The 24,411-nt window shown below is 50.1% G+C and overlaps 2 protein-coding genes across 3 annotated transcripts in view; both read right to left on the bottom strand.

The window, feature by feature from the left end:
- LOC148505514 (uncharacterized) overlaps positions 1-6,333 on the bottom strand; it is a 51,854-nt gene extending 45,521 nt beyond the window's left edge. The window contains exon 1 of the mRNA XM_088448076.1: positions 6,274-6,333. The gene's annotated coding sequence lies outside the window, so the exon portion shown is untranslated. The remainder of the gene's footprint in view (positions 1-6,273) is intronic.
- Positions 6,334-7,638: 1,305 nt separating this feature from the next.
- COPS3 (COP9 signalosome subunit 3) overlaps positions 7,639-24,411 on the bottom strand; it is a 30,821-nt gene continuing 14,048 nt past the window's right edge. For both annotated transcript variants that reach the window (XM_088448137.1, XM_088448138.1), the window contains exons 8-12: positions 23,642-23,815; positions 22,833-22,919; positions 21,549-21,662; positions 20,598-20,678; positions 7,639-7,940 (exon numbers count right to left, since the gene is read on the bottom strand). In XM_088448137.1, coding sequence (XP_088304263.1) covers positions 7,887-7,940; positions 20,598-20,678; positions 21,549-21,662; positions 22,833-22,919; positions 23,642-23,815 — 510 coding nt within the window. In that variant the 3' untranslated portion in view covers positions 7,639-7,886. The remainder of the gene's footprint in view (positions 7,941-20,597; positions 20,679-21,548; positions 21,663-22,832; positions 22,920-23,641; positions 23,816-24,411) is intronic.

Raw genomic sequence — 24,411 nt, 5'->3', positions numbered from 1 at the left:
ATGCAGTGACAGCCGCCACGCCGCATGACATGCAAGTCTTAAGCATGGCATGCGCGCCGCAAAGTTACAGCCGTAAGGCAAGCTACCACACCGTACTACCGCTGTCAGGCGAGCTACCGGTCACTGCACTATATCAAAGCACTAGTTTGCGAGGTATAGTACCTGGCAGGAATTGCACTCTCCTGTGGTCTGGCCTGGGACTTAAACCACTGTCAGTTATTTCTGTTTATGTCCCATCCCTGACTGGACTAAGTCCTATTAAGAACGACCCTGTGGCCACATGGAATACTAGGGAAGTTTAGGGTCTACTGAAATACATGCACACTACTCTTCTGAACCCACTCTACTTAGTAGAAATGGTTAGAATTTACCTAAAATGGCCACCAATGTGGAGTGCAGGGACCCTTTGGGAGCTACCCTGTGGAACGGAGTGCGCCAAAAGGGTGGGGGAAGAAACGGGAGATGACTCCTGGCCTCCCCATTGCCAACCCACAGGGACTTGCCGCCGTTTTTAACAGTGTCCCATGTACAACTCTGTCCCTGGTGGTCTAGTGGGTGGACGGAGATAACCGGGTCCCAACTGCCATCTCCTCAGGTGGCCTCCCCCACCAGGAGGGGATCGCTGCTGAGTTCCGGCTCCCTGCTGTGCGGGAAGCCTCTTACCTGCCCCTCGAACTCCGGCTGCGCTCTGTGTCTAAGAACCAGCCAGTGTCACTGACAGAGAAACCAGTGCGCCGGCTACCAGAGCAGGGAGATGGAGCTGCTGGCACAAGCGATGCCTCGGCATTGCTGCCGGCAACTCAAGTACATGTAAAATAATAAAACAACAAACTAAACTAGCTGCAGATGAAGCTGAAAATAAGAGTTATGGTAGACTTACCTTTGTTAACTCTTTTTCTTCGAGATCCATAGGAACTACCTTGGGGTATGTAGTTGGAGTGATCCAGGCACCAAACAGTCAAAAGCTTTCAGCTCCCAGAATGCCCTGGTCCTTTACAAACAATGCCTGTGGCTGGGATACATACATACATACGTATTCAGTTTGTAAACAAGCCTACGGCAGGAGAAAGGAAGTGGAGAAGGACGTACAATTTACACTAGAAACTCTCTCAAAGATGAGGGAATCAGCGACAAGGAACAGATCCCAACTGAAGCCAGGTGCGTCAGAATGGGTGCCCTGTGGACCTTGAAGAAAAACAGTTAACAAAGGTAAGTCTACCATAACTCTTATTTTCTTCTTCAGGTTCCATTGGGTCCACCGGAACTACCTTGGGGATGTCCTAAAGCAGTTCCCTTAAGGGTGGGGGACACTGCTGAGCAGAGGAGGAAAATCCACCACCCAAAAGAAGCATCCTGAGAGGCAAAAGTATCAAATGCATAAAATTTGAAAAATTGTTCAGCAGAGGCGCCATGTCCAAATGCCCATGATGGTCCCACAGACCGAGTTGAATGTGCTGTCACCATGTTTGGAACAGGGAGACCAGCCTGCTTATAAACCTGGGATATGGTTATACGCAGCCACCGAGCCAGAGTCTGCTTGTTAGCTGGCCAACGTCGCTTGTGAAAACCATATAGCACAAACAGCGCATCTGATTCCCAGATGGAGTTAGCACAATCAACTTATATACGGAGAGCTCAAACCACATCCATGGAAGCTTCACCTACGGAAAGGTCTGAAGACAAAGGCTGGAACTACAATTTCCTCATTCAAATGAAAACCGGATACTACTTTTGGAAGGTAACCTGCCGTGTATGAAGAACAGCTCTATCCTGGTGAAAACGCAAAAATGGGGAGTGACAAGAAAGCACTGCCACATCTGAGACTCTGCGAGCTGAGGAGATAGCAAGGAGATAAAAAGAGTCTTCACTATCAACCACTTGAAGTCCACTGTGTCCAAGGGTTCAAAGGGAGGAGACTGTAGAGCCCTGAGAACCAAGGATAAATCCCACGGTTTCACTGGAGGGACAAAAAGGTGGAGAACACCCTAAAAAAACGTTCTAATATCTGGCAGGGGAGCTATTCTACGCTGAAACCTAACTGACAGCGCAGAAACCTGAACTCTCAAGGTGGCCAGGCGGAGACAGAGGTCTAAACCAGCCTAGAGAAAAGCAAGAACTCAGGAGACCATAAAACTTTAGGATCATACGCTCTGCGGGAACACCATTGAAAAAAGGAATGCCAAATTCTGTAATAAATGCGTGCAGAGGAAGGCTTTCTTGCCCTGAACATCGTCTGAATCACAGAACTAGTAAAACCTTTGGTTCTTAAGATGGAAATCTCAAGAGCCATGCCATCAAAGATAGATGAGGTAGGTCCGGATGTAGGCAGGGACCCTGCGCTAACAGATCGGCCGTAGAGGAAGTGGAGTGTCTATGGAAAGACACGTTAGATTGGTAAACCAATGGCGCCTGGGCCAAGCAGGAGCTATTACTATCACCCTCCCGCCTTCTTGCTTAAATTTTCTGAGGATCCTCGGAAGGGAGATTGGAGGAAATAGCTATGCTAGCCTGATGTCCCACCTTACTGAAGGCAGCTGGGCGGTCTCTGGTCCTGTACCTGGGGACCTTGTGGTTGTGACAGGAGGCCATGAGGTCTATGTCTGGCAAACCCCATTTGTCCACCAGGAGCTGAATGACATCCAGATGGAGAGCCCAATTCCCTGCATGTATTGCTGGAAGATGACGTTCTGTCCAAACCAGAGTGTTCGCCACTTCCTTCATTGTTGCCAGACTGTGTGCCTCCCTGATGATTGATATAGGCTACTGTGGTCTCGTTGTCATACTGAAATCAGAATCGGCTTGCCCTGAAGGAGATCCTGTGCCAGAATTATTGCTCTGTATACCGCACGAAGCTCCAAAATGGTTTTGGGCAGGTGACTTTGCTGGGTTGTCCATCTTCCCTAATAGGTATAATGACCTGTCACTGCCCCCAATCCTCGAAGACTGGCATCCGTGGTGAGGCCACCATGAAAGGGAGAGCCAAACCTCTGGCGAGATGAGGAACGTTTGAGACCTTATCAAATGATACGGACCGTTCCAACGAGTCAGAATCCAGCGTTGCAGGGTCCTGAAATGGAACTGGGCAAATGCCACCATGTCGAAGGTGGATACCATGGACCCCAGGACCTGCATAGATCAGTAAACTGATACTCTTCGACTGTGGAGTAATTTGCGCACCCGAAACTGTAGAGCAGAAATCTTGACCACTGGCAGAAAGATCCTTTGTGCCAGGAAATTCAATAGTGCTCCCAGATGTACCATCTGCCGTGTTGGAGAAAGGGAAGACTTTAATTGATTATCCAGCCATGCTCCTGTAGACAGGCAATGGTCAGTTGGAGATGATGCTGTAGAACCTCCGGAGACGGTGCCAATATCAGGTCATCCAAGTATGGCAGTATCCTGACTCCTTGACGTCTGAGATGAGCCGTCACGACTGCCATTAGCTTGGTAAAAACCCGAGGGGCTGTGGACAGACCAAAGGGTAGAGCCTGAAACTGGTAATGTTGATGAACAGCAGCAAATCTTAAAAACCTTTGGTGGGATAGTGCAATAGGTACGTGCAGATACGCAGCCTGTATATACAGGGAAGCCATGAAATCCCCAGGCTCCCTAGCCAGCATAATTGACCGTAGGGTCTCCATACGGAACTTGGGTACATGGATGATGTTGAGAGATCTCAGATTCAGAATAGGGCGATGAGACCCATTTGATGTCTGAATCAAAAACAAATTTGAATAACCACCACTGCCTTGAGGGCCAAGGGAAATGGGAATATCACCCTGAACTCAGTAGTGCATGAATGGCCTCCTGGAGGGCAGGGCCTTGATAGGGTCTGATGGAGTTGTACAAAGAACTTCTGAGGGCACCCGAGGAAGGTGAGGACATATCCTTGAGAGACCACTTCGCGAACCCAGGCATCCGTTGTTGTTTGATGCCAGGCATAAGAAAACTGAAGTAGTTGGCCTCCCACCATGAGATCCCCCAGGGGGAGGCCCGCCTCTTCAGGGACAGAGTTTGTTGTCTGGCTTGGAAGCTGAATGTCTGACCTGCCATGATTGCGAATTGGTATTCCTGCAGGAACTAGCCTATCTGGAGAAAGATTGTCCCTTTGGTTTTCCTTGAGGGCGAAAGGACCAAACCAAAGACTGCCTATACTTATAGGTAGCCGTTGATGGCAAACCGGACGATTTTGAGTCTGCCACTGTAACCACTATCTTATCCAATTCTGGTCCAAACAGTAAATTTCCAGCAAAAAGGCAGGGACTCGAGAGCTTTCTTGGATCCCGTATCTGCCTTCGAGGATCTTAACCAAAGGGCTCTAAGAGCGAAGTTGCTGATGCCTTAGAAGTCCTGTGTCTGTAGCCGCTTCTCCCACATAAGATGCCACTTCTCATATATGGGAGAGATTAGTCAGTTGCTTTCTGGTAGCATCTGGTATAATGTCCTTGGATACCCAGGCTACGGCCATAGCCAGCCAGGTAACCGGCCCAGATAATGAAAAAAAAAACAACACACATTTAAGTCATGTTTCAAGTTTTCTAGTTGTGGCATCCTTAAGAAAAGATGCGGACGGTATAGGCTTTTGATTAACTGCGCCACATGAGCATCCAGTCAGAGGGACTTCCCACTTAGTACATTTGCCAAGAGAATGGGTAAAAAGATGCTAATCTCTTTGTAGCATGGAGCAGTTTATCCGGAGTACTCCATGCTTCGTACATGAGATCAGTAAGCTGCTCAGACTGAGGAAAGTGATCCTTTACCACCTTCTGAAATCTAAACAGCGGGAGCTTTAGATTTAGGCATAACCTCTATATTAAGGACGGATCTAACTGCTCTCACTAGAAAGGGGACATCCACAGAGGAATGCTGGTCTTTCTCACTCGAGAACCCTGTGCATCATCAAAACCATCTGAAGATGCGTCAGAACCCAAAGGCTGAGCAGACTGATAGGATGATCTCTTTGGCACATGAACCTTAGCGATAACCGGTCTATTCGCTTGCACCACTTGCTGAAAAGCAGTAGTCGGTTGAACCATACTCTGACTTCAGTGACCATAAGCATCCCTCCAGGAAGGATTCATGGGGGGTATATACATAGCAGGTTGTATTTGCTGTGGGTACCCAATAGTGGGAGGCAGTACAGGAGCCACCATACGGTCTACTAACTGCGACATAATCTGAGACAAAGAGGACACCCAGGGTGGCTCTTGTACAGAAGCAATTGTACTGGAATGGAGAGGTGGTTCTTTATAAACAGACAGCACACAAACCATCCTGTATAAAATCCTGAGAGGACAAGCCCGCTAAACAGGATTTACATGAAACCAGCACATGGGCCTCAACCTCCTGTTTCCCTTTACTTTTTGACATATCAAGTATAAAAGGTAACAATGTAATGTGACAGCCTTCACAAATAACTAGTAAATGTGAACTATAAGGAAAACCCCCACACACCTTAACAGGGATGAGAAAAAAGTGTGATAGTTATAACTGACATTTAGAAATAAAAGGCAGTATCAACACAGTAGCTAGCAAAAGTCACAATGCATATGTAATGGGCTCTGAATCAACTACTAAAATCACGAGGCTTGGTAGGATATAGAGCACTATATACCTGATCCTGGGGAGAGGTATACAGGGAGACTGACCCAAAACCTCCCGAGACCAAATCGCTTCAGCAGAGCACTGATAGTGGACTGTGAGCGTTTCATATGCACGAGGGTAGGAGGAGCGACCTACACGCGGGAAAACCCTTAGGTGACTGCGTCTGGGTCGGAGTTGCCAGGGGAGAGCCTACCTCTCCAAAGCTGCATCAACCGGCCGGGTACGCTGGCCTCATGGCAGCAGATGCGTCTACTGACTATCTCCAGCGTCAGACAATAAGGCCCCGGTTGTCTAGTTGGGGAGGGGATTGCCCCAGGCGCTCACTGCAGCGGCTTCCGGTGCATCTCCAGCGCTGGAAGCAAGGACTGCCACGTGCGATTCCCCATACGAGAGGACTCACCTTACCTCTGCGTGCGTGTGGTTGCAGTCCGGGCTCCCAGCATCGCCGCTAGCAAGCTCTGATGTGACCAGCCGAAATCACCAGACAAGCTACTGGTGTTGTGGCAGCGGCGGCAGTAGACCGTGTCGCCGTGCATGCATCTTCTTAAGACGCTTAGCAAAGCTAACTCTATACAAATAAAACAAAAAATTAAAGCTTGGGAGTGCCTGAGCAGTCCCCGTTATAAAGGTGCGTCTGAGTCCTGCCACACCAAACAAAAAACTGAATACCTGTGGCAAATATGGAGGAGGACCAGGGCATTCTGGGAGCTGAAAGCTGTTGACTGTTTGGTGCCTGGATCACTGCAACCACATACCCCAAGGTCGTTCCTGTGGACCCTATGGAAACTGAAGAAGAAAATAAACGTGACCAGCTGCGTTGGGCACCAAAAAAATAAAACGGTCAGCATGAGGCAATGGGTGGAGAACGGTTATCTGGTTAGCAGATCCCATAGATGAATGCTTTTTTTTCCACCAGAAAGTTGGTTACTCATTTGCAGTCTTGCTAACCATTACTAGATATTTATAACTATTCCAGATACGTCAAAGGTTTTACCCATTCATCACTATTATATGGACGGATTCCTCGTACATTGCGATTTGTATATTTCTTTTTGTTCGTGTAAAATATACTACAGATTAAAGGAATACAATTTAAAAGAAAAATTCAAAACAAAAGCTGCATAAGCGCCAACTGTTATTTCCCCGGTATGCAGTCAGAATGTCGACAAGAACATTCTAATGTAGACCATGTGCTTGTCGACACCACAATCCTGGCACCATCACGTCAACCCTGTTAAAAAAGCAGTTTAAAAAGCATTTTAAAGCTGTCAGCACACTAACAGGGATGTGGTCATATGACCGGCAGCCGTAAGGGCGCCGGTCACAATCCAGACATCGGAATGCCAGCTAGGGATTTATGATAAGCGTCGAAATACCAACGCTTATCATAATCCCGAACGAGAGTAAATCCCGGGTGCTTTTAGCGTTAACCAGGGAAGAAGGGGGTGTCATAGATAGGATTAGGGAGTCTATAGTGAGTTTAGGTTTGGGGGAGGGGGGATAGATTAGTGTTAGGCACCCCCAAGTTAGGCACCTTCCCTGGAAGGGTTAGATTTAGGGAGCGGTAAAGGGGGGTTAGTATTAGGCACCACTAAGGGAGGGTTGGGGGGGGTGACAACAGGGGAGGGTTAGGGTACTTACCTGCCCCAGTAGGGATCTTGATCCAATCGGGCATACGCTGTCGGGATTTGAACCGACGGCTAAACAGTCGCCGGCATTTCAATACCATTCCCTCTAACAGCATGTTCACAGTTATACTGCCGACACCATTAAGATGCTTTAAGCTGCATTTAATTGAATAGACATCATGGTGCCAACAAGAACATGGTCTACTCTACAATGTTTCTAAGAGAAAAGTTTCATAAACAAGCAAAGTCCGTCACATAGTTCTCCACAATTTTGTACAGATCTCCCTGAGCCGTAGTGATCCCATGGCTTAACAAATGAAGGTCCTACTTTTCCTCTGTCTTATACACACGTACGAGAATCTCAGGTGACAGAGCTTCCGCTATAAAAGAAGGGGTTTTCCAGAGACAAATTCACAACATACTTTATTTGTATAGGTTGTTTTCCATTCCGCGGAGTATAACTGTGAACGCATACAGGACTGAGAGAAAACTTCATAAATATTGGTTTTCATTTTTAGTTAAAATGTCCAGGCAGAGAGGTGGCGTTTCTCCCAGTTTCTTATCGAAGACATGTTTTACGTTCAATTTGAAAGTTCTGCATTGCTGATAATCCACATTGTGAACCTCAGGGGTGCAGGGTCCTCTCTCCTCCCTTCAGGAGTAGCTGGACGGCTTGCTTCCTGAGTCGTCTTCCTGAGAACCCATACTCTGAAATACACATCAATGCGGGTTACACACAGGAGGAGTCCTTACTGGCAACATGTAAACTGCATGCTAAGGCCTCTTCAGAGAAGTACATGTTCACATATAAAAACATCTATTCCTTAGGCTGTTACAAGCGATAGGTTTAATGACGGAGAAACCAGGACAACTACAATTTTAGGCCGTAAACCAAAAGGAAACCAATACTGATAACAATTGTATAACGTGTCCCTGATCTCTGATCAATGCTCCTCTTCTCCAGTTCTGTATATATTCTAGTGACAGGAAGACAATCCTGGAAAAGGTAAATGGCATGAAACGCAGACTTCAGGGGCGTGGTATAAAGAGATCGAGACTCCACACTCAGAATGTCGACGCGAGAATGACGACATGCACTGAATGTCGACACATGGCATGTCAACGGTGAAAATTATAAGAATTACTATCCAACCATAAACGCAGCCTAACCTTAACTAATATGTTCGTAATGTAGACATAAATATTGTCGTCATGTTGCATGTCAATATTAGTGTCGACAATATGACTGCATATCGATTTCGGATGTGAAAAATTGCATAAAATGTAAGATAATATGAGAGATGGTAAGAACTTACCTTTGTTATCTCTATTTCTACGAAGTCCATAGGGTTCCACAGGATACCTTGGGGTATAGGCGATGGCGGTAGACATCCAGGCACCACAGAGTTAAATTTTCAGCCTCCCAGGATGCACTGGGGTCCCTCTCCTATACCCCGCCCCCGAGCCTCAGGCCACTCAGTTTCGTAACAAGCCATAGGCCGGAGCAGGAGCAAAAAAGAGAGAGAGAAGACAGTCTGGAACACACAAGAATCACATTCTCACCAGAAGGAGACGGAGAAACCGGTGACCAGATCAAAGCCCATCTGCAGTACAGGTGCGACAGGGCGGGAGTCCTGTGGAACCCTATGGACTTCGTAGAAATAGAGATAACAAGGGTAAGTTCTTACCATATCTCATATTTTCTACTTCAGGGTCCATAGGGTATCCACAGGATACCTTGGGGATGTCCCAAAGCAGTATCCTTTAAGGGTGGGGACCATCCTGTGCTGTAAGGAGAATCCGCCACCGAAAGGAAGCATCCTGAGAGGCGAAGGTATCAAAAGCATAATACCTTACCAAAAATATGGACAGATGACCACGTGGCTGCCAATCACCGCTGAAGCGCCACGTCGAGCTGTCCACGAAGGACCCACAGACCTAGTGGAAGAGCTTTAATAGAGGATGGAACAGGAAGACCTGTGAATCCATCCTGCCAAAGTTAGCGTAGTGGCAGGCCAACCCTTTTTATGGAAACCAGAAAGGACAAAACCGAGAGTCTGATTTCCTAAATGGACTGGTACGGTCAACTTAAATTCTTAGCGCCCGTACCACAGCCAAATAGGCCTCACCAGCAGACAGGACTGGGGAAGTAAAGGCATGCACTGCCCTGTTCCTAGGAAAGATGAGAAAAAGGGAGGTCTACATGACAGAGACTCCCATTCTGAGATTCTACTGGCCAAATTAAGAGCCAGAAGGAATACAGTCCTAGCCGTAAGCCATTTGAAATCCACTGAGCCCAGTGGATCAAATGGCGGTCCTCAGAGAGTCCTAAGGACCACAGCAAAATCCCAAGGAGCCACAGGTGGAACAAAGGGATGCTGAATATAATGTACACCCTGCACAAAGGTGCGGACATCAGGAAGAGTAGCAATCCTACACTGAAACCATACTAACAGGGCAGAAACCTGCACCTTGAGGTAAGCAAGGCGAAGACCGTTATCTAAGCCCACCTGTAGGAAAGCCAACCTCTGGATATCCGGAATACCCGAGGAGCCTAGCCTCTAGGGCGACACCTGAAAGAAAGTATACCATACCTAATGGTAAATTCTTGCAGATAATATGAGATATGGTAAGAACTTACCCTTGTTATCTCTATTTCTACGAAGTCCATAGGGTTCCACAGGATACCTTGGGTATAGGTGTGACGTCAGTCGCAGGGCACCAAAGAGTTAAGCTTTCAGCCTCCCAGGATGCACTAGGTCCCCCTCCTATACCCCGCCCCCGAGCCAAGGCACCTCAGTTAGTTACCAAGCCATAGGCCGGAGGAGGAGAAGGAAGAGAGAGAACAAAGATCTGGACACATACAAGAATCACATTCTCACCAGAGGGAGACGGAAAACCGGTGACCAGAGCAAAGCCCATCTGCAGCACAGGTGCGACAGGGCGGGAGTCCTGTGGAACCCTATGGACTTCGTAGAAATAGAGATAACAAGGGTAAGTTCTTACCATATCTCATATTTTCTACTTCAGGGTCCATAGGGTACCCACAGGATATCTTGGGGATGTCCAAAAAGCAGTATCCTTTAAGGGTGGGGACGCTCCTGTGCAGAAAGGAGAATCCGCCGCCCGAAGGAAGCATCCTGAGAGGCGAAGGTGTCAAACCTGTAATACCTCACGAAGGTATGGACAGAAGACCACGTAGCAGCCTTGCAGATCTGAACTGCCGAGGCACCACGTCGAGCTGCCCACGAAGGACCCACAGACCTAGTGGAATGAGCCTTCAGAGAAGGAGGGACCGGTAGGCCTTCATGAAGATAAGCTTCAGAAATAGCCATACGGATCCAGGCTGCCAAAGTTTGCTTTGAAGCAGGCCAACCCTTTTTACGGAAGCCAAAGAGGACAAACAAAGCGTCCGACTTCCTAAACGAAGAAGTGCGGTCAACATAAGTCCTTAAGGCCCGCACAACATCCAAAGAGGCCTCACCCACGGAAAGACCCGGTGAGTTAAAGGCCGGAACAACTATTTCCTCGTTAATATGAAACTGGGAAACAACTTTGGGAAGAAACTCGGGCCGAGTGCGGAGCACTGCCCTGTTCCCATAAAAAACCAAGAAAGGGGGTCTACAAGAAAGAGCCCCTAACTCAGAAACACGTCTGGCCGAAGCAATGGCCAGAAGGAAAACAGTCTTAGCTGTTAGCCATTTAAGATCCACTGAGCCCAGTGGTTCAAACGGCGGTCCTTGGAGAGCCCTCAGGACCACAGCCAAATCCCAAGGCGCCACAGGTGGAACAAAGGGCGGCTGAATGCGGAGAACACCCTGCATAAAGGTGCGCACATCCGGGATTGTAGCAATCCTACGGTGAAACCAGACAGATAGGGCCGAAACCTGTACCTTCAAAGAAGCAAGGCGAAGCCCATTATCTAGTCCCGCTTGCAGGAAGGCGAGAATCCGAGACAGACGAAACTCCCGCGGTGCATAACCTCTCGGTCGACACCACTGGAAGAACGTATGCCACACGCGATGGTATATCCTCGCGGAAGACGGTTTCCGAGCTCGTAACATGGTCCGCACCACAGAGCTGGAAAACCCCCGGGACCTCAGCATGGCCGTCTCAACAGCCACGCCGTCAAAGACAGCCGAGTCAGGTCCGGGTGAAGGCAAGGACCCTGAGACAGAAGGTCCGGTCGTAGCGGCAACCGCAGAGGAATGTCCACGGACAGACCCTGAAGGTCTGAGAACCAGTGCCGTCTGGGCCACGCGGGAGCTATCAACAGGAGCGTCCCTCCTTCCTGTTTGAATTTCCGGATTACCCGTGGAAGAAGGGAGACCGGAGGGAACAGGTATGCGAACCGGAACGTCCACCGGACGGACAGAGCATCCACCAGAGACGCCCCTTCGTCTCTTGTGCGAGACCCGTACACCGGCAACTTGTTGTTGTGCCGGGACGCCATGAGGTCGATTTCTGGAAGACCCCACCTGTCCACCAGTAGTTGAAAAACGTCCGGGTGCAGGGACCATTCCCCCGGATGAACGTCCTGGCGACTTAGAAAGTCCGCCTCCCAATTGAGCACTCCCGGGATGAAGACCGCTGATATGGCCGGAAGATTGCGCTCCGCCCAAACCAGGATCCGAGAGACCTCTACGAGAGCCGCCCGACTGCGAGTTCCTCCTTGCCTGTTTATGTAGGCCACGGTGGTAGCGTTGTCCGACTGGACCTGCACCGGGCGACCCTGGAGAAACCGCTGTGCCTGCTGGAGAGCATTGAAGACCGCACGGAGTTCCAAGATATTTATTGGAAGCTCCGCTTCTGTCGGCGTCCACCTGCCCTGGAACAAGTGTGGACCCGAAACTGCTCCCCAGCCCCGAAGACTGGCGTCCGTTGTCAACAGGACCCAATTTGGAACCCAGAACGGACGTCCCTTGTTGAGGTGGGTCGTCTGTAACCACCACGTAAGGGACAGGCGAACCTCCTGGGTGAGCACAATCGTCTGGGACTTCAGAGACTGAGTCAGCCCGTTCCACTTGGACAGGATCAGGTGCTGCAGAGGTCTGGAGTGAAACTGGGCGTATTCCACCATGTCGAACACCGACACCATGGAGCCCAGTAACCTCATCGCCGAGTGTAAGGACACCCGGCGGCTGTGCAGACAACTGCGCACCCTTGACTGTAAAGCAGAGATCTTGTCCTCCGTCACGAAGATCCTTTGCTGTCCCGAGTCCAATAAGGCTCCAAGATGCAGAATCCTCCGAGACGGGATTAGAGTGGACTTCTGCCAGTTGATTAGCCAGCCGTGCCGTTGCAGCAGTGCAATGGTCAGGTCCAAGTGGCGTAACAGGAGCTCTGGAGATCCTGCCACCAATAACAGGTCGTCCAAATACGGCAACATGCGGACTCCCTGCAGCCGCAGAGAAGCCGCCATGACCGCCATCACCTTGGTGAAAACACGTGGTGCTGTTGCCAGGCCAAAAGGTAACGCCCGAAACTGGAAGTGGTCGCTGCTGATTGCAAACCTGAGGAACTGTTGATGGCGCCAAAGAATAGGGACATGCAGGTAAGCGTCCTGTATGTCCAATGACACCAAGTAGTCCCCAGGTTCCAGCGCCAGAATGATGGACCGTAGGGTCTCCATCCGAAACTTCGGGACCCGCAAAGACTTGTTGAGTGCTTTGAGGTTGAGAATCGGACGATATGACCCATTGGGTTTCTGTACCAAAAATAGATTTGAATAGAAACCCTGGCCCCTCTGGGAGAATGGAACCGCCACTATAACTCCAGCCTGGAGCATAGTGTGCAATACCTTCCGCAGCTCCGTAGCCTTGTTCCGGTCTGATGGGAGACCCGTGGTGAAGAAGCGAGCCGGGGGTCTGTGCCGGAAGGAGAGGGCGTATCCGTGGGAAACCACCTCCAGAACCCAAGTGTCTGTCGTAGTGGTCGACCAACACTGGGCGAACTGTAGCAGGCGGCCTCCCACCCTGGGATCCCCCAAAGGGAGGCCCGGACCGTCAGGCCGCAGGCTTGTCATCTGGCTTGGGGGCCGGACGTCTGGTACTCCATGCCTGCTTCCGGGGCTTGACCGATTTCTTAGGGCCAGCCTGTCGAGGAAACGACTGTGGTTTGGGCCTGCCCTGGGCCCTAGATGACCGAAAGGACGATGGTCCCGAACCAGAAGGAGCAGCGGCCGACGGGAGACAGGCAGATTTGGCTGCCGCCAGCGTGGCCACAATCTTATCCAGATCCGGACCGAAGAGAACTTCTCCGGTAAACGGCAACGCTTCCAGACCTTTCTTGGAATCTGCGTCCGCCTTCCAGGATCGCAGCCACAAGGTGCGACGAGCAGCTACCGCTGCTGAAGAAATTCTAGACACCAGAGTACAAATGTCTAGAGCCGCCTCGTTGATGTAGGTGGCCGAATCACGGAGATTGCCAATCAACTCCGCCTGATCGGCCGGACAGTCGGATTCAAAAGAAGCCTCTAATGAATCCGCCCAGCGCTCCATCGCTCTGGCAACCCAGCAAATGGCCATAGCCGGCCGTGCTGCCCCCCCTGCAAGGGAATAAGCGGACTTCAGGCAGATTTCTACCTTGCGGTCCGTAGCATCCTTAAGGGAGGACATGGATGGCATGTGAGAATCCACCTGTGGAGGGGATTCCCACTTCGCAAAATAATTATCCGCGAACGGATAAGCCACCGCCAGGCGTCTCTGCGGCTGGTATCTTTTGCCAGGTTGTTTCCACGCCTCCTCTAAATGGTCCACCAACTGACCCGAAAGAGGAAAGACTGTGGCATCGCCCTTCACATCTTTGAAAAAGGCATACTTAGATTTAGCCGCTGGGGGAACTTCGTCCTCAATCACCAAGGCTGTGCGGACCGCCCGAATAAGTCCAGGAATATATACTTTGGACTTAGCATCAGCGTCCTTAGTATGGAGAGGTTCCTGATCGTAAGGATCTAGAATCTCCCCATCATCAGACGTCCCTTCGTCATCCTCATAAGGAGCGGACAGAGACGCCACCGGCCTTTTATGAGACCGCATCACAGACTCCCCTTGCAACACATCCGACAAGTGCTGTACAGAACTCGTCAGGGAGTTAACCCACGCTGGCTCCTGAGAACCCGGGAGCGGGGAAATAGGGAGACTGTGGGGTACCACCAATTGTCGTGGGAACCCCTGCATGGGTGACGACACCACAGATTGCTGGGACAAACCCATCGGAGTAAACGCGGGCTGCGGAGCTAACTGGCCCACTAAAGCTGTTAACGCCTGAGCGAAACAAGCCCAGGGCGGCTCCTGTACCGGTGCTGTAACCGTAATAGGCCGCGCCATGGACAAACACTGCCGGCAAAGGCCCTCCGCGCTACCCTCCCCCTCCGCTAACGGTACTTTGCACGTGGTACACTGTAGCCGGAGGGGAAAATCACTTTCAGACATGATGGCACCACGTATGTGACCTCTCTCACCAATTAAGTATTAAATAGGCGAGAGACCACCCTGCAGCACCGCACCGCAAGGGCTTTAGCAGAAAGAACAGGGACAGTAATAAAGCTGACAGTTTAGAGAAGAAAAGATTACAGGCAGCAGCGCTAGCACAGTCACATACAATGCAGAAAAATAACAATTCCTGCACTAACAGCGCTGATCACTCAACTACACAGACACAGGGCCTGGTAGGACACAGCGCTGCATACACAGACCTGACCACAGCGGAGGAGAGGTATGCGGGGGGACCCAGACCACGATGCTTCCTTCCAGCGCTTCCAGCAGCGTTCACCATGCGTTCTGGAGAAGATGGCCGCCGAGGAGCAGAGAGGAGGCTGGCCTGGGGGAGGAGCGCTGCCACAGGACCAGTCGGCAGCATGCAGAGAGGGCTGTGTGCAGCGGGGGAGGCGCCGGCTGTGAGACAGGGAAGGCGCGCTCCCCCGCCATGCATTTAACCCCTGGGACGCCGCTGCGGTCCGCTGTCCCAGGGGGTAGTGGAAGCGCAGGTTGGTCGCCTGGCTCCACGCTGCAGCCAGTCCCCAGGGAGCCCCCTGCCTGGGGACTTAGGACCATGTGATCAGCGGGGACCCACCGCGGGACCCCGCTGCTTACCTCTGTCCCCCTTGAATCCGGCCATGGTCCGGAGCATCTGGGGTCACCGCTAGCTGTGACCCCAGACGCCCACCAGCATCCCCGGATCAGTACCGGCGTTCTGGTACCGGCGGGGTGTAGGGAAGACAGCATGGACGTCAGGACTGACTGTCCATGCTGTTCATCCAGTTGTGCAGCCACAGCTGCATGAAGAATAAGCTTCAGGGGCTCTTCTAGCCCCCACTCCAACAGGTGCACCCGACTCCGGCCGGGCACCAAACTAAACTGAGGTGCCTTGGCTCGGGGGCGGGGTATAGGAGGGGGACCTAGTGCATCCTGGGAGGCTGAAAGCTTAACTCTTTGGTGCCCTGCGACTGACGTCACACCTATACCCAAGGTATCCTGTGGATACCCTATGGACCCTGAAGTAGAAAAAAACTTCCGAGCTCTTAGCATGGACAGAGCCCCTGTTAACTATAGAGCTGGAAAAAACTCCTAGACCTTAAGAGGGCAGTCTCCACCACAGACAACCCAGGTCTGGGTATCAGCCAGGATCCTGAGACAACAGGTCCTGGCGTAGAGGCAACAGCTTCGGAGTGTTAACTGAGAGGCTCCGAAGATCTGAGTAATAGTGCCATCTGGCCTACGCTGGAGCTATCAGCAGGAGCGTGCCTCCTTCTTGCTATTACTGGAGGAAGAAGGGATAACGGAGGGACGAGGTACACAACTTGGAAGGTCCACTGGACCTACCTACGTCTATCAGAAGAGTCTCATCTCTGAAAGGCTCCACTTGTTCACCAGAAGATTGAACACCTCCTGATAAAGAGGACATTTCCCTGAATGCACGTCTTGACGGCTGAGAAAGCCTGCTTTCCATCTGAGGATTCCTGAATGAACACTGCCGATGACGGCAGGGATATAGCCTTCCACCCAAGCCAGAATTCGGGACACCACTGTTAGTGTCGTCTGACTTCGGGAACCTCCTAGGTGGTTTACATAAGCCATCATGATGGCGTTGTCAGACTGTATCTGCACGGTATTTCCGTGGAGGACCTGTCCTGCATGCTGGAGAACCCTGAATACTGCTCAGAGTTCTCAGATGTTTATGGGAAGCGCAAAAACTACTGGTGTCCACCTGCCCTGGAACAAGTGTGGACCAGTCATGCTTCCCAGCCACGGATACTGGCGTCCGTCGTCAGAAGGACCCTGTCCGCAATCCCAAAGGGGGTGCCCCTTGTTTAGGTGAGCTTTCCGCAGCCACCAGGCCAGAGAGAGACAAACCTCCGGGGAAAGCCTATTGACTTTATCCTATGGGGCAACCCATCCCATCCGAAGAGGATCAAGTTCTTTAGAGTGAAGCTGGGTACTCTCCACCATGTCGAACAGCGACATCCTGGAACCCAGGAACCACATTGCCAAGTGAATAGACATTCGGCGACTCTGCAGGCAACTGCGTACCTTTGCCTGTAATGCAGAGATCTTTTCCTCAATCACAAAGATCCTCAGATGTTGGGATATGGAGCATCCTCTGTGAAGAATCAGAGAGGATAATTTCCAGTTTATCAGTCAGCCCTAACGTAGCAACACAGATATTGTCCGTTGCATATGGCACTGAAGTATCTCTGGAGACCGTGGTAACAACAGGAGGTCACTCGGATAGGGCAACAAGCGGACCCCCTGCATCCGCAGGTGGGTTGCCATAACTACCATGACCCTGGTAAACCGTGAGGCGCGGAGGCCAGACCAAGGGGCAATGCCAGAAACTGGAAATGCTTATCGACCACTGCAAACCTGAGGAAAACACTGGTGTGCTAAGAAAAGAGGGATATTCAGGTAGTCACCCTGAATATATCCAACGACACCACAAAATTCCCAGGCTCCATTGAATGATGGAATGCAGGGTCCCCCTCCCGAACCGAGGAACCCTTAAGAATTTGTTGAAGGATTCGAGGTTGAGAATGTCCTGGTAAGACCCATTGGGTGTCTGTACCAGAAAGAGGATGGAGTAATACCTCGTTCCCCTTTGGGGCAACGGAATAGGTACTATAACTCCTGCCTGGAGCATAGAGTGTAACACCCTCAAAAATTACAGGGCCTTGTCCTGAATATACAGAAGACCTGTAACGAAAAACCTTCTGGGAGGCTTTTACCGGGAGGAAAGGACATACCTTCAAGAAAATACTTCTCTTACCCCAGTGTCCGTGGTGGTCAGACACCAGCACTGGGCGAACTGGAGAAGCCGGCCTCCAACTCTGGGGACTCCCGAGAGGAGGCCCGGGACGGGCTTATAGTCCAACTTGGGAGTAGGACGTCTTGTACTCCAAGCCTGTTCTTATGGCTGAGCAGATTTCCTGGCTACTGACTGTCTTGGAAAGCTGTATTTTAGACTTACCCAGGCCTCACAGGGCCGAAAAGACAAAGTCCCAGACCCTGATGGGACTGCAGCCGATGGCAGACACGCAGACGTAGCTGCTGCCTGCAGGGCCACAATTGCGTTCAGACGAGGGCCAAACAGGACTTGTCCCGTAAAAGGCAAAGCATTCCAAATGGAATCTGCGTCCGCTTTCCAAGAGCGCAACCACAGGGAGCGGCAAGCCGCTACTGCTGCCGAGGAGATTCTGGAAAGGAGTAGGCTATATGTAAGACCGTCTCATTATGAACGTGGCAAAGTCTCTGAGAATTTGCCACTATCCACCTGCTCTGCTGGAGAGTCAGTGTGCAGAGATCCAGTTACCTACTCAGTGTTCCATGGCTCTGGCCCCCCAGCACACGGCCATAGCCGGCCTGGAAGCCCCTCCAGCAAGGGAATATTGGATTTTAGATATATTTTCACCTTGCAATCTGGAACCTCCTTCAAAGAGGACCTGGAGGGCATGGGCAACGTAGCACTCCTCACTAGGCGTGTAACATGAGAATCTACCCGTAAAGGTAACTCCCATTCGGAAATGTAATTATCCGCAAAAGGGGTATGCAAAAGGTCAACCGTTTTTGAGGCTGGAACCGCTTACCCGGATTTTCCACGCTTCCTCTAAATGATCCACCTGACCAAATAGAGGAATTACAGTGGCAACACCCATATCCTTAAAGAAGGCATATTTGGATTTAGCCACGGGGGATATGTAATAACCAAAGCCGCACGGACTGCCCGTAGAAGGCCAGGTATATAGACTTTAGACCCAGACTACGCCTCCTTTGCACTAAGGGGCTAGTGTCTGAAAAAGTCAATAATGTCACCGTCATCAGACGTCATGTCTTTACCCGTCTGAGACCCGAAAGGCCGTTTAGAAGGCCGAAATGGTGACTCCCCCTGTAAAACGTCCATCAGGTGCTATACCATTTGGACAATAAATTCACCCACACAGGCTCCTGCGAGACCCGGGGAGGCGAAAAACAGGATACACTGGGGTACCATCAACTGTCCAGGGACCCCTGCATGTGATGAGACCACCACAGGCTGCGATAAAACCCCTTGGGGAAACGCAGGGGGCGTTGCCCACAAAGGCTGTAAGCATCTTAGCCAGCCGAGGGCGGTCCCCTTTTTTGTGTAGGCACAGTGACAGAAATGGGGCGTGATATATAATACAACATGCCCTCCATAAACCCTCAGCGTCTACATATCCCTCCGCTAACTGCACATATCAGTACATTATAGCTGGAAGAGGATATCCTCGTTCACTTTACGACATGAGGAGTGTGAACGGAGCTATGTGACCTCCCACACAGAAAAACCACGTTTACTGTGAGGTAATAAACACCCTGCGACACCGCACCGCAAGGGCTGTAGCAGAAGAACAGGGATAGGAAAAAGCTGACAGTCAGAAATGAAAGTACAGGCAAACAGCGCTAGCATTTAAGTCACATACAATGCACAGATAACATCCTGCATTACAGGAACTGCAATCAACTACACAGACCAGAGCCTGGTAGGAAACAGTGCTGCATACACTGACCTTAATTGAAGAAGAGGTATGCGGGGGACCCGGACCGCAATGGCATCTGTATCAGCTTCCAGCAGCGTTTGCCATCCCCAGCACATGTAGTGAGAAAATGGCCACCGAGGAGCAGAGAGAAGGCAGGGCCCGGGGGAGGAGCGCTGACACAGCCCACTCAGACCGCTGTGGAATGGCACTGTGCAGCGGGGGAGACGCCGGCTGTGAGACAGGGAAGGCGTTCTCCCCTGGCATGCTATCAACCCCTGGGACGCCACGCTGTACCGCACATGCTGCGGCCCGCTGTCCCTGGTGGTCTAGTGGAAGGCGCAGGATCAGTACCTGGCCCCACGCGCAGCCGGTCCCCAGGGAGCCCCCTGCCTGGGGACCAAACAGGACTGTGTTACCGGCGGGTGCCCACCGCGGGACCCCGCCGCTTACCTTGTTCCCCGTGCATCCGGCCACAGTCCAGGTAGCCGGGGATCACCGCTAGCTGTGACCCCAGCTACCTACCAGCATCCCCAGATCGGTACCGGCGTTCTGGTACCGGCGGGGTGTAGGAGTGACAGCATGGACGTCAATACTGACTGTCCTATGCTGGAGCACTCTAGTTGTGCAGCCACAGCTGCGAAGAAATATTCAGGGCCCTTAAAAAGACCCCCCTCTGTACGGTGCGACTGGTCCGGCCAGGCACCTACGAAAACTGAGTGGCCTGAGGCTCGGGGGCGGGGTATAGGAGAGGGACCCCAGTGCATCCTGGGAGGCTGAAAATTTAACTCTGTGGTGCCTGGATGTCTGCCATCGCCTATACCCCAAGGTATCCTGTGGATACCCTATGGACCCTGAAGTAGAAATACAGATATGTCCTCAAAATCTAGCCTCAATACACCACATAGCGCGACTAGCCTGGTATTAATGAGCCACCATGTCCCGGCTATTCTGCTAACACTGGGTGTCGTCTTTCGCCGAAATTGCGCCTAATTTGCGATGCGACTAGGACACACCAGCAGACACTGCTGATTAATATGATATGTGAATTTTATATCTGTTGTGTGCGACCGAGTCTGTATATAAAACACTTGGAATGAAAAAAAAATAAAAATCTCCGGCCGCTACATTGAGGCCACTTCCTATACAGATTCAGACTCAGGTGTACAAGTGTCACATATCACAAGTGTTACATGATATACACCGTAACAGTGAACCATTTACACACAAAGTTCTAAGGGAGTGAAAATGATATTGGCCACCTGGTATAATACCATCTGTACCCATTTGGTGCTCAGGGGCACATGGTAGAGCAAGACACAGGTTGAAGTCTTTACAGCACTACTGACATAGTAAAATAATACACTAATAATTACCTTTTGAACAAACTGTGGATTCACTGTGATTTCTTGATCCATTGCTTTTAATCGGTCGTCAAGATCTATACAGCGCAGCATCTGGTGAGAGGACACGTACAATACACAATGAATTGCCAAAAACATGTTGTGTATGTGCTACAGTTGCAGAACAACGTCTCGAGACGTTGTGTTATTATAATGGAAGAAATTAGTCAGTGACCAAATAGATCACCATACCTCGAGCATATGGCCTGATTCTGACCCGCTCGCGAGCGCTCGCAAGCGGGTCGATGGTGCCCAAGTGCGCATGCGCGAGACCCGAATAACGGCGGCCAAGCCGTCGTTAAGGGTGTCGCACCAAAGGGGGCGTGCTGTCGATGGTGATTGACAGCACACCCCCTTTGGTGGGCGTGTCGGGGGCGTGGCTGCCCAGACGGAGGCATTCCCATGGGAATGCCTACCGTCTAGGTCCGCCCCACTGACATCACTAGTGATGTCAGTGGGAGTGCTTTTGGCTCTGATAGAGCCAAAAGCACTCCTGGGCTTGCGGCAGCGAGACCCTACCGCAGGGTCTTGTCGCAAGCCCGATGGTGTTGACCATCGCGACCATCATCATGGCCGCTTGCTATAGCTGTGGGTGGTTGGTCACCCACAGCTATGCGAGCGGCCAGGAGGCCGCTCCAAATAGTAAGAGGGCCGGCCCTGATTCAGAGCGAGCGCTCTGTCAGAGCGTCCGGCTCTGAATCAGGGCCACAGTTCTAATGTGACTATTAATCCAGCAAAACTCGTACCCTGCTCAAAGAACCATTGTACACACACAACATTGTTTATACAGTGTGCGAAGTATCAATCTTACACACTAGATTTCCATTTCATAGGTCTTTCTTTGTTGCTTATTAAGGACCTAATAGAGATCAATGAAGAAGCACGTTCACCCCAGTCCAAGACATAGAAATTACAGCCATTTACCTCCTGATCGATATTGTGAAGCATAGCAGGATTGTTGTATTTTTCTGGATTATCATGAAAGCACACCATCCCATCTTTCTGATTAATACTTGCAAAGATTTCTCCGTCTTCTATCTGAAAGGTCAGCGGACACAAGGTTTAGATATATTAAAAAATAAATAAAATAAAAAAATAAAAAAAAGGATTCTAAATACACACAGATTTATATAACCCAGTGGTTCCCAAAGTTTTTTGAATCACGGTACCCTAGAGTATCAGCATTGTTTTCACGGCAATCCTAAGCCAAAAGTTTGTTATTGAGAAAAAAAATGTAGTAACGTGAAGAACCTTGTGCTTTTACCGGTCATCCTTAGGCCCAGTTATGTGGTGGTGCACAGGTTTGCGCTTCTGTTTGTCCACATATTTACATTACATTGACCATAAATTATTTAATTTGGTGATGGACCACCAACCTGAGGCTCCCCTGCAAGTGTACCGAGTACCACGGCACAGTTTGGGAACCACTGACATAACCTATTTTTCTTACCACCTTTGCAATTTAGAGATTAGGGGGTATATTTACTAAAGTGAGACTTTTTAGAAGTGGAGATGTTGCCCATAGCAACCAATCAGATTCTAACTATTCTCTTCTAGAAGGTGCCTTTTAAATATTACATAGTATCTGATTGGTTGCTATGGGCAACATCTCCATTTCTAAAAACTCTCACTTTAGTCCTGTCAGTCACAATAATGAAGCTGACAAGACAGCCTGCATCTAAGATGTGCAGTTGGCAAATACGAATTTCTTGCAAGCCTAATAGATTTGGGCACCAGTTCATCAGCCATCTATTGAGATTTACCACCCCCGATTCCGAGTACTCTTTCCGAAACCTCACAACCACCCGGCACTAACCCCGACCACCCCCTGCTGCTCCCAACTCCCCCTCCACCACCTACCGAGGCGGCGCAAGCTGGTGGGAACAGCAGTGACGGCTATTACTATCCCTAATTTCTTACTTGCAAGGCATAAAATAATCCACATATAAATCCAATCACTATAGGAATGAATGAAACCATTCTAAAAGTAATACAGTATGCAACACAAATACAAAACATCATGCCTTAAAGTATATGTTGGTAGTCAGGGCCCTTGCATACTCCAAAATGAACCCAGCTATGTAATCATCACTGTAACGTCGTTACACCTTCCCCAATAGTGAATACAGCTAGTCCATCTTTCTCAGCAATCAGCAAGGTAAGATCACAGGTTTGTGACAAATACCACCTAGAAAGTCAATGTCTTACCATATAGAGAACATATTTTTCAGCCTCCTGAGCACCAGATAACTGAACTCGGCTGGCCATGTCTTGTAATGAGAGGGTGAGAAACGTCTGTAAGAAAAACACAAGCTGTTTACATGGAGAGCTCCTCCAATCCCAGTGTCTTTTATATACAGCAGATTGCAGAACAATTTCCAAATCAACTATTTTTTTCCATACATTTGGACTGGAATCGGTATGATTATGACGCAAATACCGACAGCCCGACATGGATGAAATTCCCAACTGCACTAAGGTACGTATAAACTAACCTAACCCCCCCCTAGGGGTGCCTAACCCTAACCCCCACATCCACGCTGCCTAACCCTAACCCCCACTTCCCCGCTGCCTAAACCTAAGTCTCCCGGGGTGGTGCCTAACCCTAAGTCGCCCCCCCGCCCCGGGTGAACCTAACCTAACCCTCCACCCCTCCCCGCGGCTGTCCGCGCCGGGCCCACCTTCGATCGGGATGCCGGGCTCCCAGTGTGGGTAAAATGACGAAATCTCAACGCCTGTCATTTAACCCTTGCCGGGATTAGACAGTCAGGAAGCCGGCGGTCGGGATTCCCTCCGTCAGCTTCCCTATGGACTGGATAGGAACAGGAGATACTGAGTACATGGAAATTATGTCCGCACATATAAGTCTTCGGCTATTTAGCTGTTTACTGCCACTAACTCTGAACCATTACGGATATAATGGCTTAAATGTTATGTGTACGCATCACAGGCTCTCTGCGTTACCCCCGGACAACTTCTGCCGACTATCAAGAACGGATGGGAAAAGCGGCTCTTACTTTGGTTAGTCTCTGAATGTTCTTTTTGTAGAGGGAGGACAGACACTGCTTCACCAGCCCCATGTTATTGTCTCTGGTGAAAGTCTCGTTGTGTTTGTTCACCAGGTTCCGCAGCTCTGACGGGTTGTTAGTGGAGTAGACTTGTGCGAGCTCGTGGTATGCATTGCTAAGAGGCTGGAAATCAGACACAGTTCTATATTAATCTGTATTATAGAAGAGAAACTTCACAGTTTATAAGTGGGGTGAATTTGCAGTTAATATTTTCTTCTTCTGTTCAGTTTAGTAAATACATTACTTCTCTTTATATTCCTAGGAGTGGTGATTGCTATATTACTTGCTCTGCAGAGTTACTCTGCACCCCTTACACACAACGGAAGAGGCAGCTATAATGTGGGTTGGACAATACGCATAATGGTGCAATGCGCTGGAATCTGTGACCTCACTGAGGCGCTAAGTTTAAGACTGAATCCCCATTAATATTGGCTCAGCCAACAAGTTGCCGGCCTTCCTGGGTTGTCATAGCCCCTCCTCCATGAACTTCCAGTTCAAATCAGAAGTACCCAGGGAGGGGCCTTGACAAAGCAAAAAGGCGGCATACCACAGCAGGAAGACCCACCGAATTACTGGACCCATCACTGATAGTTCTTACTATGTGATTTATTGCATATCTCCCAATTCCACCCAAAACTAATTGAAGGTGTAATAAGCTTTTAAGGGGGTGATTCAATTCCACGCAACAACACATTACATCCATCCACAGAGCGAGTTTT

This window comes from Taudactylus pleione, unplaced genomic scaffold (genome assembly GCF_031769625.1).
Source record: "Taudactylus pleione unplaced genomic scaffold, aTauple2 ptg000451l, whole genome shotgun sequence".
NCBI lineage: Eukaryota > Metazoa > Chordata > Amphibia > Anura > Myobatrachidae > Taudactylus > Taudactylus pleione.
Note: the sequence above shows the minus strand (reverse complement) of the source record. Positions and strands in the feature narration are given on the sequence as shown.